The 16,908-nt window shown below is 41.1% G+C and overlaps 1 protein-coding gene across 1 annotated transcript; it reads left to right on the forward strand.

The window, feature by feature from the left end:
• Positions 1-1,988: 1,988 nt before the first annotated feature.
• Positions 1,989-7,809, forward strand: LOC127620229 (C3a anaphylatoxin chemotactic receptor-like). Its single transcript, XM_052093376.1, has 3 exons — positions 1,989-2,151; positions 3,886-4,393; positions 6,271-7,809. Exons 2-3 carry the CDS (start codon positions 3,887-3,889, stop codon positions 6,757-6,759), a joined length of 996 nt encoding a protein of 331 aa, XP_051949336.1. The 5' UTR covers positions 1,989-2,151; position 3,886; the 3' UTR covers positions 6,760-7,809.
• The last annotated feature ends 9,099 nt before the right edge of the window (positions 7,810-16,908 follow it).

Raw genomic sequence — 16,908 nt, forward strand, 5'->3', positions numbered from 1 at the left:
AGCTCTGAATGTTGTTGGTAAAAAAAAAAGAGGCAGTTGGGCCATGTGACCTGCTCACCACTGGATTGAGAAATGTTGACCACAATAAACAAGTGTTACCTCCTGAGGGATGTATATTATTATTTTATTATTGAGATGGTGATATTTAAATGTGGTTTGTGTGTGTTGTATCTCCCTGCACTTTCCTTGTCACTTTTGCTGCCCATTAAGCAGGATAATGAGAGCCACCTGCTGATCATTACCTATGATTGGCTCAGCCCAGGAATGGAGAGTACAAGAGGCCCACAACTCTGTTCACCTTATAGAGAGATGCACAAAGAATGTTTTTTCCTGCTGCAGCGGTTGAGCAGGTTGTGTTAAACTGATTTGTTTTTGTACTGTTTATACTTGTGTTGAAATTCTTAACAGTTGTATGTGTTTTTTCCCCCCCCTACACTAGTTATTACACCAGCTTTACTTTTGTAACCCGTTTATGTTGTGGGATTCTTCAGTAGGGTTGTGGATGCCATTTACTTTGAAAGATTCTGCTTTCTTCTGTTTATTTATAGCAAGGGAGTTGGGAAGTGGGTGTTTTCTTGTCTCATTGATAAGTAAGCTATTTTCTAAGTCTTCCTAAGAATGTCTTTTGTTTGTTATTTTGGCTGGTTCCACTCCTGATGTTTGTCTGTTTGTCCCACTGTTTCTTTAATAAATTATTATATATTTCCTATATCACATTCTTGTAATTTGTGGTTGCTCTGGGACCTGGAGAGGGGATTACTCTTGCACTCTTTCCGAATTTTTTTTTACCTACCTTCCAATACCCCCTAGACCAAGGAAGGTTTCCCGAAACAACAAAAGGTGTGGAAAATAAAGATTGATGACAAAAGTGTAGAAATGGCAGAAGTATATTGTTCAACACCTACAAACAAATTATTATTTTTATTTTTTTTCAGAGAAATGTCACAACTTAATCTAAAATACAGATTATGTTTATATATATTTATTACACACAGTGCTGTGAATATGTATTTGACCCCTCCTGATTTCTTCTATTTTTCACAAATTGGTTTAAATCTTCACACACAATATAACATAAATCAAAGGTTTTCAAGTGTATATATATATATATATTTTTATTGCAGCAAAAAAGTTATCCAAAACCTGTGTCACCCATGTGAAAGACGAGCTGCCCCCTTAACCGTAATTGCTGGTTGTGCCACATTTAGCAGCAACAACTGCTTCCGATAACTGGAGATCAGTTTTTCACAACGCTGTGGTAGAATTGTGTGCACTCTTATTTGCTGAAATGCTTTAGTTCAGCCACATTGGAGGGTTTTTGAGCATGAACTTCGGTTTAAGGTCCTGCCACAGCATCTCAATCGGGTTCAAGTCAGGACTTTGACTAGGCCACTCCACAACCAGAGCCATTCAGAATTAGTCCTATGCTTTGGATCATTGTCTTGCTGCATAATCCAGTTGCATTTGAGCTTCAACTCACAGACTGATAACAGGATGTTCTCCTTTACGATTTTCTGGTAGAGAGCAGAATTAATGTTTCCCTCAATGAGTACAAGTTGCTCTGGTCCTGAAGCAGCAAATCACCATCACACCACCATCATGCTTGACTGTAGGTATGATTTACACAAGCTGTAACAGGACACCTGTCATCCAAACATTTACACTTTTGACTTATCATTAAACAGAACATTCTCCCAAAAGTTGAGGATAATCAAGGTATGTTTTAACTTATAATACCAATATTAGACCAATATATCACTTTATATATATATATATATATATATATATATATATATATATGCTATGCTGGTCCACCAGCTAGACCAGAACCAAACTAGCACTAACCAGCCTTGACCACCTAGGCACTCAGAAATGCATGTGTGCAATAGTTTCACATACTTTTGTGTTTACTTGCTTGTGGTTGTCTCCTCCTCCTTCCTGCCTGTCTCCACTTGTTGCCTAAGAAGAAATTTCTGAATAACTAGACAAAAGGTGAAACAGTAAAATGATACCAACTGCAATGAATTTCATGTAATGGGTCACTTGTATATTTATCTACACATTCTCAGCAGGACACATTCATGAAGGACGAAGCAGTAGAATTCTCCACAAAACTAATACGTGAGAAACACTCATTGAAACTGCGCACAGGTAAGAACACCCACATCAATTCATCAGCAGATTATTTATAATTCAGTTCTGCTTTAGAACATCATTGTTTTTACAGTCACTCTAGGCCTTGCAATATAAAATGTTTTCTCAAATTGTTGGGATTATTAATATTGCTTCTAAGTCAACTCTATCAGTTTTATTACCTGGACCTTCAAGGTTGCCAGACAACTTGCATTATGTTCATCTAACTGTATGCTGTAGCTAACAATACTAGCTTTGCAACCACACATTAAACATGATAACTGTGAACAGAGAGCTTATTAAACTGTATGAACATGTGGGTAGCCTACAGATCAAGATGCGGGCTATGGCTGAGGTGGCTCATTCCCAGCCCACAGGACTCCACATGCTGAAGTGTCCTTGGGCAAGACACTGAACCCCAAGTTGCTCTCAATGGCAGATTAGCGCCTTACATGGCAGCTCTGCCGTCATTGGTGTGTGTGTGTGTGGGTGTGTGTGGGTGTGGGTGGGTGAATGAGTCACAGTGTAAAATGCTTTGAAAAGGTTAAAACAATTGCTATTTAAGTAGAGACCATTCACCATTCATGATCTGTGAAATTCAAGGTTATTAAATACTAATTACGACAGTCTTGACCAACACAAAATAGGTATAATTTTAAAGTTTAGAAACTGTACTTTACAATGTTTGTAGGCATTTTGGCCAAAACTGAACAAGTGGTTTGAAAATTGCAAACAAATCAGAAGTGTTCCATTTTGATAATTTATTCATGATTTCATTTTATTGTAATCTGTAAAAAACTGATAAAATAGCCATTTGTCATATGTCATTGGAAAGATCTCAAAGAGCAGAATACAACCAGACTAATATAGTAATAGCTAAGTATATGACATACATAAACAGCACATTTTCACTTAATAAAAAAAATCTATTTATTTTTTGTGAATTTTTATGTAATTAGCTCTTATGTACAATTATTGTTTTATTTGTTTGGAGAGGCTTTTGGACACTAGGATAAATTATTTTCCCAATGCTATAAATTTTGATTGCGTTTTTGTATCAACACAACATATTACATTGACATGATTGGGAATAAAACAAAAGCCTAGATACCTTATTTACACCCTGAGATATACAATGTCAAAAAATTAAGAAACTTATGAAAAAAAAAAAAAAAGGATCCACCCAACTCGTACGTAATCGTTTTTGTAATAGTTTGTTCCTACTATCAGAGCAAATCAAGCTTGATGTACCACCTTGATGTTTTTGCGAATCTGTGGCAGTAGGGGGCAATCAGCGTGACTACACATGCCTCATCAAACCAACAAGAGGAGGCAGCACAACCTTATATTATAGGAAATATTTCTGATTATTTGAATTATTATATACTAAATCATCTTTATTTGGGGGCTTTTCTTAGTAAATATTAATTTGTTAAATTAATTTTTATAAATATTTTATTCAATTGAGCTTTTTCGAGAGAATTATCAGGGAAAAGTTGCACAAGTGTAATATAACTGAGATTAAAAAAAAATCTCTAAAGTTTGTTGTTTTAAGAATTTATGCAAACATACTTTTATATCTAAGCAGCATTGTACAGTATATACAGTACATTTAACTATGCTTCAAGCTTCTGTTTAGTGTACCATTTTGATAAAGACTCTGAACAAGAGTGAGTTGGTCTAAACTTATGAAGTACAAACTGCTTCCGTGGACCAGCGCATATTTTAAAGATTTATCTGTCTTGCTTGTAGAATGGGCTCCAATACAACTCTTCTGCACTCCAACTCCCAAATCTTAACTACAGTGGACATTTGCTTCTACACCATCATCGTTCTTCTTGGCACCACAGGAAACTCTTTGGTCATCTGGGTGGCTAGCTTCCGTATGAAGCCCAGTGTCAACAATGTATGGTTGGTCAACCTCGCTGTGGCTGACCTGATCTTCTGCATGACACGAATCATGTCACTCACCAAAATAATCTTCTTTGACCACTGGCCTTTTGGAGTGTTTCTCTGCAAGTTCAATGGCTTCTTTAAGTATGCCAACATGTTCTGCAGTGTCTTTCTTCTGGGTGTCATCAGTGTGGATCGAATGCTCTGTGTGTGGCAACCAGTTTTCACCAAGGAAAGACGGACATTACGTGCTGCCCGTCTGGTCAGTTTTGGGGTTTGGATTGTGGCGTTCATCCTCAGTTCACCATACTTTATGTACCGACAAGTTTTTCCTGGCAAGAACAACTTGAGCCACTGCTCGCTGAAGGTCAGAGCAGCTTTACAAATGTCAAATGTTTACTGGCACCCCTGACTGGCAATGCACAAATAATACTTTAAAATATAAACAGTATAATATTATAGAGATAAACTCAATACCTGCTTGTCAGAAATACTGCACTTTATTAATGTTTCAATGGAACCAACCAAAATAATTTATTGAATGTATTAAAAATCAATGTCCTCCAAATCAAGGTTTCATAATTATTGGCACTCCTCATTTAGTTCTTTGTGCAACCACCTCTGGCAAGAATAACAGCAGTCTTTTCCTGTAATGTTTGACAAGGTTAAGTAACACATTTGGAATAATTTTGGACCATTCCTCTATGTAGAACCTTTCAAGATCCTTCACATTCTTGGGTTTGCGCTTATTAACTGCCCTCTTCAACTCAGCCCACAGGTTTGGGCTCATCTGGTGACTGAGATGGCCATGGCAGAACATTGATTTTGTTGTCACTTAACCATTTCTGTGTGGATCTTGAGGTATGTTTTGGGTCATTGTCTTTTGGAAGGTCCACCTATGGCCAAGTCCCAACCTTCTGACAGAATCAACCAGATTATCAGCCAAAATTGCCTGATACATAGTGGAATTAAATATGCCATCAATCTTAACCAATTCTCCTAGGCCTCTGAAATTAAAACAGCCCTAAAGCATCACAGACCCACCATCATATTTCATCGTGGGTATGAGGTGCCTCTCCTTGTATGCATCTCTGTTTCGACGGCAAACATGCCGATGATGTATCTGACCAAAATGCTACATTTTTGGTCTCATCTGACCACAGCACTTTCTTCCAGTCATAATTTAAATGATGTTTGGCAATCTCCAAGTGCTTGTGTCTGTGTCTTGGGGCCAGAAAGGGCTTTCTTCTGGCAACCCTTTGTAAGAGCCTGTGGTTGTGGAGGTGGTGTCTGATGGTGCTTTTTTAAACATGGTGACCCCAAGATGCCACCAAGGCCTGCAATTCTTTCTCAGTGATTTTGTTGCTTCTCTCACCATCCTCCTCCCTATACTGGGGGACAAAATGCATTTGCGTCCTCTACCGATGAGGTTTTCAACTGTTCCATATCTTTTGAATTTTTTAATTATTGCTCAGTGGTATATTCAATCGCTTGTGAATCTTCTGGTAGCCATTACCAGATTTATGAAGGTCTACGACCATCTGTCTCTTTTGAACTGCCAGGTCTATTGTTTTCTTCATGGTGTTGAATGGCAAAGGGATATTGAATGCATTTTACCTCATTTGTATACCCTAGTGAAACAGGAGGTGATGTAATGGCTCAATATTGTTCCTTAAGACTTAGATAAACTTAAATAAGTGGAATTTTATTCCTGGTTTATTTAATTTAATTTCTTAAAAGGGACAATACATATTAATGAACATTTTCACAAATGTAAATATGTCAGATTATAGCCTTAGGCTAATTTCCATCTGCAGACCCTCTGGCAGGTTGATGTTACACACAGAAATTAATAAATACATACCAATACACTATACACTATATACAGAAAAACAAGGACAAGAGCAGTGATCACAACATGTTAGAACAGACAGTAACAGTTTAATTTTGGTATATGTTATTTACAATCATCTTTAAGGGTGCCATTAATTGTGAAACCTTGATTTGGAGGACATTGATTTTTAATTAAATCAATAAATTATTTTGGTTGGTACTGAAACATTAATAAAGTGCAGTATTTTTCACATGTTGGAATTTTCAGTTGATCTCTTAAATTTATTGTTTATATTTTTTAAAGTATTGTTTGTGCATTGCCAGTCAGGGGTGCCAGTACTATTGGAGCCCACTGTACATGAATAAAGAATGACTGTGGAAATGTGTAATTTAATTTGTCTAAATTTGCAGGTGGATGGAGCTGCAGAGGTTTTCAATTCACCAAAGTACATCTACTACTGCACACGCTTTATATTTGGATTCCTATTGCCCTTCCTGGTCATTCTTTGCTGCTACATACTGGCTGCTATTGGGATACGAAGAACACAGTTCTCTGGCAAATCAAGGCCTCTTCGGATCCTTGCCTTGTTGGTCTGTGCATTTTTCCTGTGCTGGGCTCCCTACCATTGCCTTGGTCTCGTCAAGTTGTTGAATAAGGACAGCCAGGCAGTTAAAATGGGCTATAATATGGCATCAGTATTAGCCTATTTCAACAGCTGTGTGAATCCAGTGCTGTATTTTTGCATGGGACTGGATAAGAGGTGTCGCTGCAACCAAAGCCTGTCAGGGATTTGTCAAAGAGCACTAATAGAGGCAGGCCAGTCCCAGGAAGGCACTGCGGAAGAAAGTTCTAGTTCCATTCCAAAGAATACAGGCACAGTTCATAGTGCATCTGACTAAATGACTAAAGTTTAGTAGAGGTTTGAGTGAATGTACTATAAGTTGTCATGTGTTCTTGTCAGTTACATCAGCTTACTCTGCATATCATTATCTGATGCTGCTATAATTTCCTTCAGAGTTTTCAGAAGAGATTGTCATGAAATGTCTCTTATCGACTATCATGTCCTGTAGTGTGCTGTTTCAAATTATAAAACAATTTGAACTATTTTTTTTTATACATTGGTGGGAAAAACAGTCACTGTCAGTATTGTCCCTCCAAAATTGCCAATGAGGGTGAACTAGAGAGTGAGTAAATATTGCCTTTATACAGTAAATACTTTTTAAAACAAATCTAATTTTTCAAATGAGCACACACTTATTAATATTGAATAAATGACTCACATATATGAGAATGCCCTAGATATTAAGCTGATGTCTTGCTTATATTGTCTTGTTTTGGATGGATGAGTTAAATCAGTGGATATTCACTTCTCTAATAAATAAACAACATTAAAAAGTGTATTCCATGTCATTAACAGTAAATATTGTTTATTGTTAGACATGTTGCATTGGCATGTTAATGCATCTATAATATAAATAATCTTTAATTTAATGTGTAAGTTTTACCATGACTGCATCAAAATACGGTATAATACCAAGATTTTATTTTATATATTTTGTATATATTTTGATATATTTTTGATTATATATATATTTTTTTTTTAATATATATATTGAGTAAAGGTAGTAGCTTTAAACTATTTTGCAATGTATTGTGCTTGTGAGCCTAAAGTCTAAAGAGGAAATGAATTGCATTTTTAGCACAGAATAGAAGTCACGTATTTTGCACTTGCATTTTTAGGTCACTGGATAAACACACACACACACACACACCATATTTTTCCATTGTTTTCTTAACATAATTATGCAACAGTGATACCACAAGTGATAATGACCTCACAATGAAAAAAATAAACTAACAGTTCCAGTCTAGCTGTGTAGGGTCCACCTATTGGTCCAATGGCGGCATCCAATTGCGTGGCTGAAGGTCTCCTGCGTGTTCTGTCTTATCATGCACATTAAATAATACTTTGATTATTTGATTTGAGTTCTATGTTTTATTAATCTTATAATTTATTATTTTCTATATTTCATCTGACTCAAATGATTAAAAATCTTGCTGATGTATCTATGCTCTGAATTTAAGTTTTGTATCTTATTATTTTTAGTAATTCTCTCTTCTAGACTGCATATGTTATTTCAATGTTATTCGGGTCCTGTGCTGGCCGGATGCAGGTCCTTTAACTACAGATTCATCAGTTTCAGATGTTAGTAATTTTTAGACTAAGTCATTTAGATTCTAGGTTGTATCTGTTAAGTCTTATTTGGCTTTATAAGTATAGATTCTTGACTCACACATTCTCGGTCCTACTCTTAGTATTCCTGTTTAATTCTACTTGGCTAAGTTATATTATAGATTCTCGGTTTGCCGTTTAGCCTTTTAGTAAATACTTAACTAATGGGTTACTTCTGAAGTAGCTTATTTAAGCCAACTCTGACCATAGATTTGTAGTTAATAAGAAATATACTAGTAAACAGTCCTTCAGAATGAATCGTAATAACAATTTATTTGACCAGGTAATAGTAATACATTCAAGCAATATAATTAAAATAATAAATCAAACTCAAAGCTATCAGTGAACCAAGCATAATAATATAGTTAAAGTTGCGTTCCATTCAAACATTTAACAAACATAAGAAATTCAAATTGTATACCTGGTAGAGTGGAAATGACACACAATGTTTTCTGTATGGGTCTTCTGGTTACAGAGACCCTGATAGAAAAAACTACACAGCAATTGTGTGGAATACCCGAGGTCCTCTGCCATCCTTAAGTACCAAACGATTCGATTGTTATTTCAGGATTTGGTTTACAATTTAGGGGTTTGAAGGTAAACCTTTGAAACTTGTGATTGAGTAGGTCCTTTAATGTTTACAAAGAATGCACCTAATCTGCATACAGCATCTGGTCTCTGTGAGGGGTCATGCCCTTGATAGAATACAGTATTTTACTAATTTCTTACTTGTGATTTGACTTTGTTGAAAGGGAATGATATTGTTTCACCAGTTGCACTGAGACCTCTTGAATTATACCAAACATGTATGATCAGAAAACCATTTACATTACAGAACAGTATAAGTCATAACTTCATTTTTGGTGTCCTTAAAGTGACCTGAGGTGAGGGAGAGAGCAGTTGTTAGATTTGCATTTTATAGTCCTTAAATAGTTGGGAGTGTTGTCTTAGGTGGAGATGCTCAGATGTGAGTTTTATGATGTTGGTTCTCACAGAGTTCTATGACTTTTACCGGAAATGGTGACTTTTGTGTGTAGACATCCTGGTGGCAGCCTTACAGAAGCTGTAAAACTAAAGATGGAACCATTTTCCAAAGAGTAATGTGAACAGAAGGTCTAAAAATGTGATAAATATGAAGTATTTACTACATTGCTTAGGAAATATAGTATTTTGCTTAGAGATCAGAGTAATTTCACAGGAGATTATTTGATTTGATGTGGATTATTTTACAGTATTTTAAGGCTATTGAATGATTGATAATTCAGTGCATTTTTGCAGTGAAGCGTCATAAAGCATTGAACAGTTTTGCTTTCAATCTCAGATAGAAAAAGTATTTTCTAGGCACAATACCTTTCATCTGCAGTTTCTGTTATTAAGTCAACAAGTTTAAGACCAAGCTTTGCCTTGTTTTATTAAGTCAACAAAGCAGTGGCATCATCTTAGCAAAACTAAGCATCATTCAGTTATTGATATAAACTGTTCTTGTAGTTGGCATCCCAAATAAATATTTTAATTAATTCATTAATATCCTATACATTTATCCATTAAGCCACTCTTAGTAGGATAAAAGTTGAATGATAATATTTTTCTGCATTATTATGCCTCACTGCCCGGCAGCACAATTAACTCTTAAACGCATAAAGATGAATGACTGTGGTATATTTTGTTAAATAATCTCATCCCTGTTTCTAAAAGATTTAGCTTCAAAGCTGTACCTAAATATATGTGATATTATTTTCAATAAGCCATGAGAATAATATCACTCCAATAAGTGAATTAATAATAATTCACTTATTAAAGCTAATTCCTTACAGTAGAAATTGTGAGCAGATTCAACGAGACGTTTTATTACGATTTAAATGGTGGAGAATTTTATAATGACAAATAATCTACTTATTTGTCATTTATCTAATTTATAATGGTTGTCGAACGTGACTAATTCCATTATACATTTCATTACCTAATAAGGTACAATAAGGACAGTATAATTTAGTTCATAGCTCACATATTTCAAGACCCTAAATACCCTTACATATAATTGTGTGAGAAGGAGGGCACTTTAACGGTTCCCTTCTAAATACATGAGTACCAAATATCCTACAAAGGCCTTAAAATACATCCACAGGTTCACCTCCAGTTAGCCAATTAGCCTATCAGAAGCTGTGTAAAGTTCTGACCCACTAGAATTGTGATGTAGTCAATTAAAAGTGAAACAATCTGTCTGTAAACAATTGTTGGAACAAATACTTTTGTCAGGCACAAAGTAGATGTCCAAAACAACTTGACAAATCTCAGCCGTGGGCCGTGCATTTTAAGTCTAGGCCTCAAGCCATTAAGAAAACACAGTTTCACAATGAATAAGATGTCATATGCCTGTCACACATTACATGGCAGTCAACTAGTAATACCAACTGACATTTTAAAAACACATCCACGCATGAAAGCCAGAACTTGAAACGACACTTAATGCTCAATCAAGCCGAATTCTAACTGCAGCATGACTGTTTTGTGAAATGAACGTCAAAAATCTTAATTTTTCATATAAATATACCAAGGAGGTCTATAATGCCTTTTAAATGCCTATAATGTGATTTAAATGTTGCTTGGAATACATTTTGTTTCGTCAGGGTACACGGTAATGCTACTGTGAACTGGTCTGATTGGAGCGATGGAGGAGTCAGGAGACAACAAGGCAACCCCCATTTCTGGAGAGAAAGTCAGCCACAACCATCTGCGTCCCCGGCCTGTGGACCACCTTGAACTTAAAGGGCTGGAGGGCCAGATACCAACAGGTGATCCGCGGTGGAGCCACTGCAGAGGGGCGTGATCGGAACAGAGGGTGAAGGCCCGCCCCAGCAGGTAGTAGCGGAGCATCAGAACAGCCCACTTAATCGCAAGACACTCCTTTTCGATGGTGCTATATTTCGTCTCCCTGAAGGAGAGCTTGCGACTAATAAACAGTACTGGCCGTTCCTCCCCTCCGACCACCTGCGAGAGCACTGCGCCCAACCCCCTGTCAGATGCATCAGTCTGCAAAATAAAGGGGAGAGAGAAATCAGGTGCATGTAAAAGCAGCCCCCCACACAGTGCAGATTTTACCTTAAGGAAGGCCTGTTGGCACGACTCTGTCCACTGGACCGGATCGGGAGCCCCCTTTTTAGTAAGGTCAGTCAGCGGGCTGGTGACATCAGAATAACTAGGCACAAACCTTCGGTAGTAGCCAGCCAGCCCCAAAAACTGCCTTAGCCCCTTTTTGGTCTTGGGTGCCGGGCAGGCTGCGATCGCTGCGGTTTTGTCAACCTGTGGACGCACCTGCCCGTGACCCAAGTGGAACCCCAGATACCGAACTTCCACCCGTCCAATTGCACACTTCTTCGGGTTTGCCGTGAGTTCCGCCCGCCTCAGCGCTCTCAGGACAGCCCTCAGATGTTGCATATGCCGCCGCCAGTCATTACTGTAAATTATAATGTCATCTAGATATGCGGCGGCATGTGCCGTGTGCGGTCTGAGTATCTTATCCATAAGGCGCTGAAACGTGGCCAGGGCTCCAAACAAGCCGAACGGAAGTGTTACAAATTGGTGTAATCCAAACGGTGTTGAAAAAGCGTTTTTTTCTCGGGACATTGGAGTTAAAGGGATCTGCCAATACCCCTTCATTAAGTCCAGCGTTGAGTAAAATTGAGCCGCGCCCAACCGATCGAGTAACTCGTCAATACGCTGCATTGGATATGCGTCAAATTTGGACACCGCGCTCACTTTCCGATAGTCAACACATAAGCGGACCGAGCCATCGCTCTTCGGTACCAGGACTACCGGGCTGGCCCAATCACTGTGCGACTCTTGTATTACACCCATTTCGAGCATTGCCTCTAATTCCTCCCTAACGACCTTTTTCTTGTGCTCCGGGAGGCGATAGGGCCGGCTACGAACCACCACGCCCGGGGTGGTCTCGATATGGTGTTCTATGAGGTTAGTGCGACCGGGCAGGAGAGAAAATACGTCTGTGAACTCCGCTTGCAGCCTCGCAACATCTGTCAGCTGCGACAGCGAGAGGTGGTCTCCGCAAGGGACCGGGGTAAATGAATTTGCTTTGAGCGATATCTCCGGTCCGAGCTCCGCCTTCTCCGGAACAGCCGTCGCCAAGGCTACAGGTACCGCCTCCCTCCATGGTTTGAGGAGGTTGAGGTGGTACGTTTGACGTGACCCTCTCCTATCCGTTCGCTTAACCTCATAATGGAGATCTCCAACTCGTCGCGTGGCCTCAAAGGGTCCTTGCCACTTGGCGAGTAATTTGGAGCTCGAAGTGGGCAGTAACACAAGTACTTTATCTCCCTGTGAAAATTCCCTTAGCCGAGTGCCCCCTGTCGTACAGTCGCCGTTGGCGTTCTTGCGCTTGGAGCAAATTCTCCTGTGTTACCCATCCCAAAGTGTGGAGTTTTGCTCGAAGGTCAAGAACGTATTGAATTTGGTTTTTGCTATCCGAAGGTCCTTCCTTCCAAGCTTCCCGTATGACGTCAAGCACGCCCCGTGGCCGGCGCCCATACAGTAGTTCAAACGGAGAAAAGCCGGTGGATGCTTGTGGGACCTCTCGTACTGCAAACAGCAGGGGTTCAAGCCACTTATCCCAGTTTTTAGCATCTTCGTGTACGAACTTACGAATCATGTTTTTCAAGGTCTTATTAAATCGTTCCACCAGTCCATCGGTCTGCGGGTGGTAGACGCTGGTACTGAATCGACTTAATGCCTAATAATTCATATAGTTCGCGAAGTGTACGTGACATGAACGTTGTGCCTTGATCTGTGAGGATTTCCTTTGGAATCCCCACTCAGGAGATAATTTTGAAGAGTGCCTCCGCAACACTGCGTGCTGAGATGTTGCTTAGAGGCACTGCTTCCGGATATCACGTTGCATAGTCCACCAGAACTAACACAAAGCGATGCCCGCGTGCAGTCTTTTCTAATGGCCCAACGAGATCCATTCCAATTCTGTCGAAGGGGATCTCGATCAACGGCAGCGGGCGCAATGGCACTTTTGGGGTGGCCGGTGGGTTCACCAACTGACATTCCCGGCACGCCGCACACCACTTGCGAACGTCCCCGTGAATGCCCGGCCAAAAGAAAAGGAACATTATACGTTTCAAAGACTTTTCGTGACCTAAGTGGCCGGCCATTGGATTATAGTGAGCCGCCTGGAAGAGTGTTTCCCGACGGCTCTTCAGTACTAACAGCTGTGTTGTAACCTCTTTGGTGCATCACTCGATACAACCGCTCTTTGATAATAGAAAAGTACGGGTATGTGAGCGCAACACCGGGCTGGAGCTGTTGACCATCAATTACTTTCACTTGGTCGAAGGCGTGCCTAAGGGACTCGTCACGCGACTGCTCCAGAGGGAAATCCCCCTCAGGGAACCCCTGAGGGCGGAAACACCCTCGTCTGCGTCATCTTGACGCGGAGCCGACGTTGACGGCCCCGGCACCGCCTCCCCAGCCATAGTATCACACGCCACACCCCGCGCCACCACTCTGCAGGACCCATCCACACACATTACCCTCAGTAAATTTTTAAAGCCGGGCCAATTGGTTCCCAAGATTAGTGGATGGGTGAGGCGGGAATTAACCGCAGCCTCGACTCTATGCCTTTTCCCCCTGAATCGTATCTCAACGGTAACCACTGGATATTTGTGAATGTCCCCATGCACACACCTCACCCTCACCAATTTATCTTTATCCAATGCCCCGCCTTGCACCAAGTGTTGGTGGATCGAGGTTTGAGAACAACCTGTATCCACCAAAGCTTGATGTGTATCCCCCTTCACCCTTACTGGTATGCGATACATTCCTGCCCGATCGGGGGTGGCCTGTGGAGCGTCGGGGATCCGAACCAGTGTCCCCACCTCCATCATTGGACACCGCTCCTGGCTATGTCCGGCTTCCCCACAGCTCCAGCAGACCGGCCCAGGTCTTCCTTCCGCACTCGTGGGGGCGGGCTCGCCAACCTGGGTAGAATAACGGAGAGAGACAGGGGGGTTTGAAGAGGCAGAGAAGGGGAAGGGTCCTCTGGGTCGGGGTCTGGGCGGGCCTCCCCACCTACGAGGAGCCGGAACTGGGCGGGAGTGAGGGGAACGGGGAGAAGGGGAGGGAATAGCAGGCACAGGGGGTGGAGAGAGAGAGAGAGAGAGAGAGAGAGTGGATACTGCCTCGTCGTCTCCTGAGAACGCCGCCATGTAGTCCTCTGCCAGCTGGACGGCTCCATCCAACGACGCTGTGCGGTGGCACTGGACCCACTCCGACATGCCTCGGGGAAGCTGAGAGACGAACTGCTCCAGCACCACCATGTCGACCACTTCCACGACGTCGCGGGTTCCCCCCACCAGCAGCCATTTCCGGCAGGTGTCACGGAGCTGTTGCGCAAACGCGAACGGGCGGCCGTCCTTCCCGAAGCTTAATGAGCGGAATAACTGTCGACTCTGCTCCGGGGTGTGACCGACCCGTTGCTGGATGGCTTTCTTCAAGTGGCTATAGTCCAGGAGGCTGGCGGCGGGAAGTTGTTGTGCCGCCAGCTGCGCCTCCCCGGAAAGTAGGGGCAATAGGCGGGCCGCCCACTGCTCGGGAGGCCACCTCCATACCTCCACCGTGAACTGGTCTGATTGGAGCGATGGAGGAGTCAGGAGACAACGAGGCAGGTTCAAGTTTAGACCTTTTTATTGCTCGTGCTTTCTCATACACAGAATCGACGTGACCGTCGATCACAATCACACCTCCCACAAAGATATATGTGTATATAAATTTTATAGAGCACGATTGAGATGCACTCTCCCATCTGTCGTGCTTTCTGGAAATTCTCTCTCTCCCTCTCGACATTTGGCGTCCCTTAAATGTCTCTCTCCGTATCACTATAACAAGACACAGGTGTTAGAGGTAATTACAAACCAGGAGACAAGCCTTACCGCTCTCTCTCTCCCGCAGACCGACACATGACCACGCCCCCCATGCCACAGCTACGTTCCATTCAAGTTGGATGTGGGATATTCCTACTTGATATCTCCGACCATAAATTCATTCCATTCCCCAATATTCGGAATTGCAACATACACGTTAGCTTAGCAGGGGTTTGACTCTCATTAGAGATGTCTCCTAGCAACTGATAAACAATGCTGCAGCTCTATCATTTGTGCTTCAGGTGTATGTTTATGATTTACCATGTTGTATACACCTTTTTCTGCTGGCACTTGTTTTAACAAGCTTTAATATCATGTAATGTGGAACAAACTCACTTATTGATAATACTTAATAAAGTGAATGTTTATCACTTATTTTGTATATCTCCCTGAGTGTCGACATGTTTGTGTGACATCATGCACCTGCATCTCGGCGAAATCAGAGTTGAGAATTTCTGCACAGCCTACAAGTTGTAATTCTCATTTAAAAGATGCATTCCATTGCATTCCGAGTTGAATGGAACGCAGCACTACTTTTCAAAACTTGATCTGACACTGAATTCTCAAGCAGCCTAATTTACACTTACAAAACTCCTGATGTTTCTGTAACCATACAAAAAGCACTTATCAATTTACTTGAAGTGAAAATTAGTCCTCCTTTCCTGTTTAATTAATAACCAATCACACGGTCATGCAGAACATCTTGTGTTTTTAAATCCATAAGGATCTCTTTTTCAATGGCGATAGTGGCAGTGATGACGATCTTACGCGTTTCGCTCTTGAATTATGTACATCACTTAAAGCATGATTGCGTCACTCAAGACCAGCTCTTTATGTGCTATGGAGGATGCACTAAACGGATGTCTATCTCCAAGCAAAGACCTTCTCACTGGATCATTGATGCGATCGCCCTGGCTTATGAGTCACAGGGAAGTCCACTCATCTAGAGGCATGGCCTCTTAATGGGCATGGACGAATGGTGTGTCCTTACAAGAAATATTTTCATGTTTTGCAGCAGGATGGTCTCCTCAAAACACATTCGTAAGGTTTTACAACCTAGACTTAACGTCTCCCTCTTAGCAAGTCATCTCTGTCTAAAGCACTTGCTGCTTGCGGCGTGATGAAACTCTGTTCCCCTTAGTATCAGATTAGTGACGCAATGTCAAGTGTACCGAGTCGTAAGGGAACATCTCGGTTATGAATGTAACCTCAGTTCCCTGAGATAAAGGCAGTGAGACATTGCGTAAGCTGGCCGAACTACAGACTCAAGGTTCTTTGAGGTGCAAGCGAAGTGCCCATGTCCCTTCTGAGGAATGGTGTTTGCAAGCCCGCTTTTATACTGGACAGCTATGAGCCTAAAAGGGTGGAGCTTAAACACCATAGCCAATTTCAGAATTGAAGTTATTGTAGAAAGGTTTCAACTAGGTCGTATAGAAGGACACTCCCCATAGTGTCAGCTTAGTGACGCAATGTCTCATTCCCCTCATCTCAGGGAAGCGAGGGTTGCATATGTAACCAAGACGTTTGTAATATATGGCCTTCTTCAGAGGAGGAAATGGAGTAAGTTTTCCCAAACTGCATTTTTACTGCAGCACATTTTTAGAAGATTTGATGCATTTTTTTAAACTTTTTAATAAATATACATTTGAAGTCAAAGAGTGAGTTCTAATATTCTGGGCGGGCACCCCAGCCCACCCTTGGCTACACCACTGCTAATATCTATGAATTGAAAAAAGGAAAAATTTAAATCTGTATGCTTCCATTTGATTTGTATACATTTATATTTGAGAGAGTCCGTTTCAAAAATGGCTCTATTCGAGGGGCTGCACAATGTTAGCCAATCAGAACAGTGGGCGTTTATGTTGAAGTTTAAAGGA

This window comes from Xyrauchen texanus, chromosome 26 (assembly GCF_025860055.1).
Source record: "Xyrauchen texanus isolate HMW12.3.18 chromosome 26, RBS_HiC_50CHRs, whole genome shotgun sequence".
In the NCBI taxonomy this organism is placed as follows: Eukaryota; Metazoa; Chordata; class Actinopteri; order Cypriniformes; family Catostomidae; genus Xyrauchen; species Xyrauchen texanus.

Excerpts from the sequence above, each read along its gene's own strand:
- LOC127620229 (XM_052093376.1), top strand. The coding sequence starts at position 3,887 with ATGGGCTCCAATACAACTCTTCTGCACTCCAACTCCCAAATCTTAACT. Across the intron at positions 4,394-6,270 it reads TGAGCCACTGCTCGCTGAAG|GTGGATGGAGCTGCAGAGGT; the intron begins GTCAGAGCAGCT and ends CTAAATTTGCAG.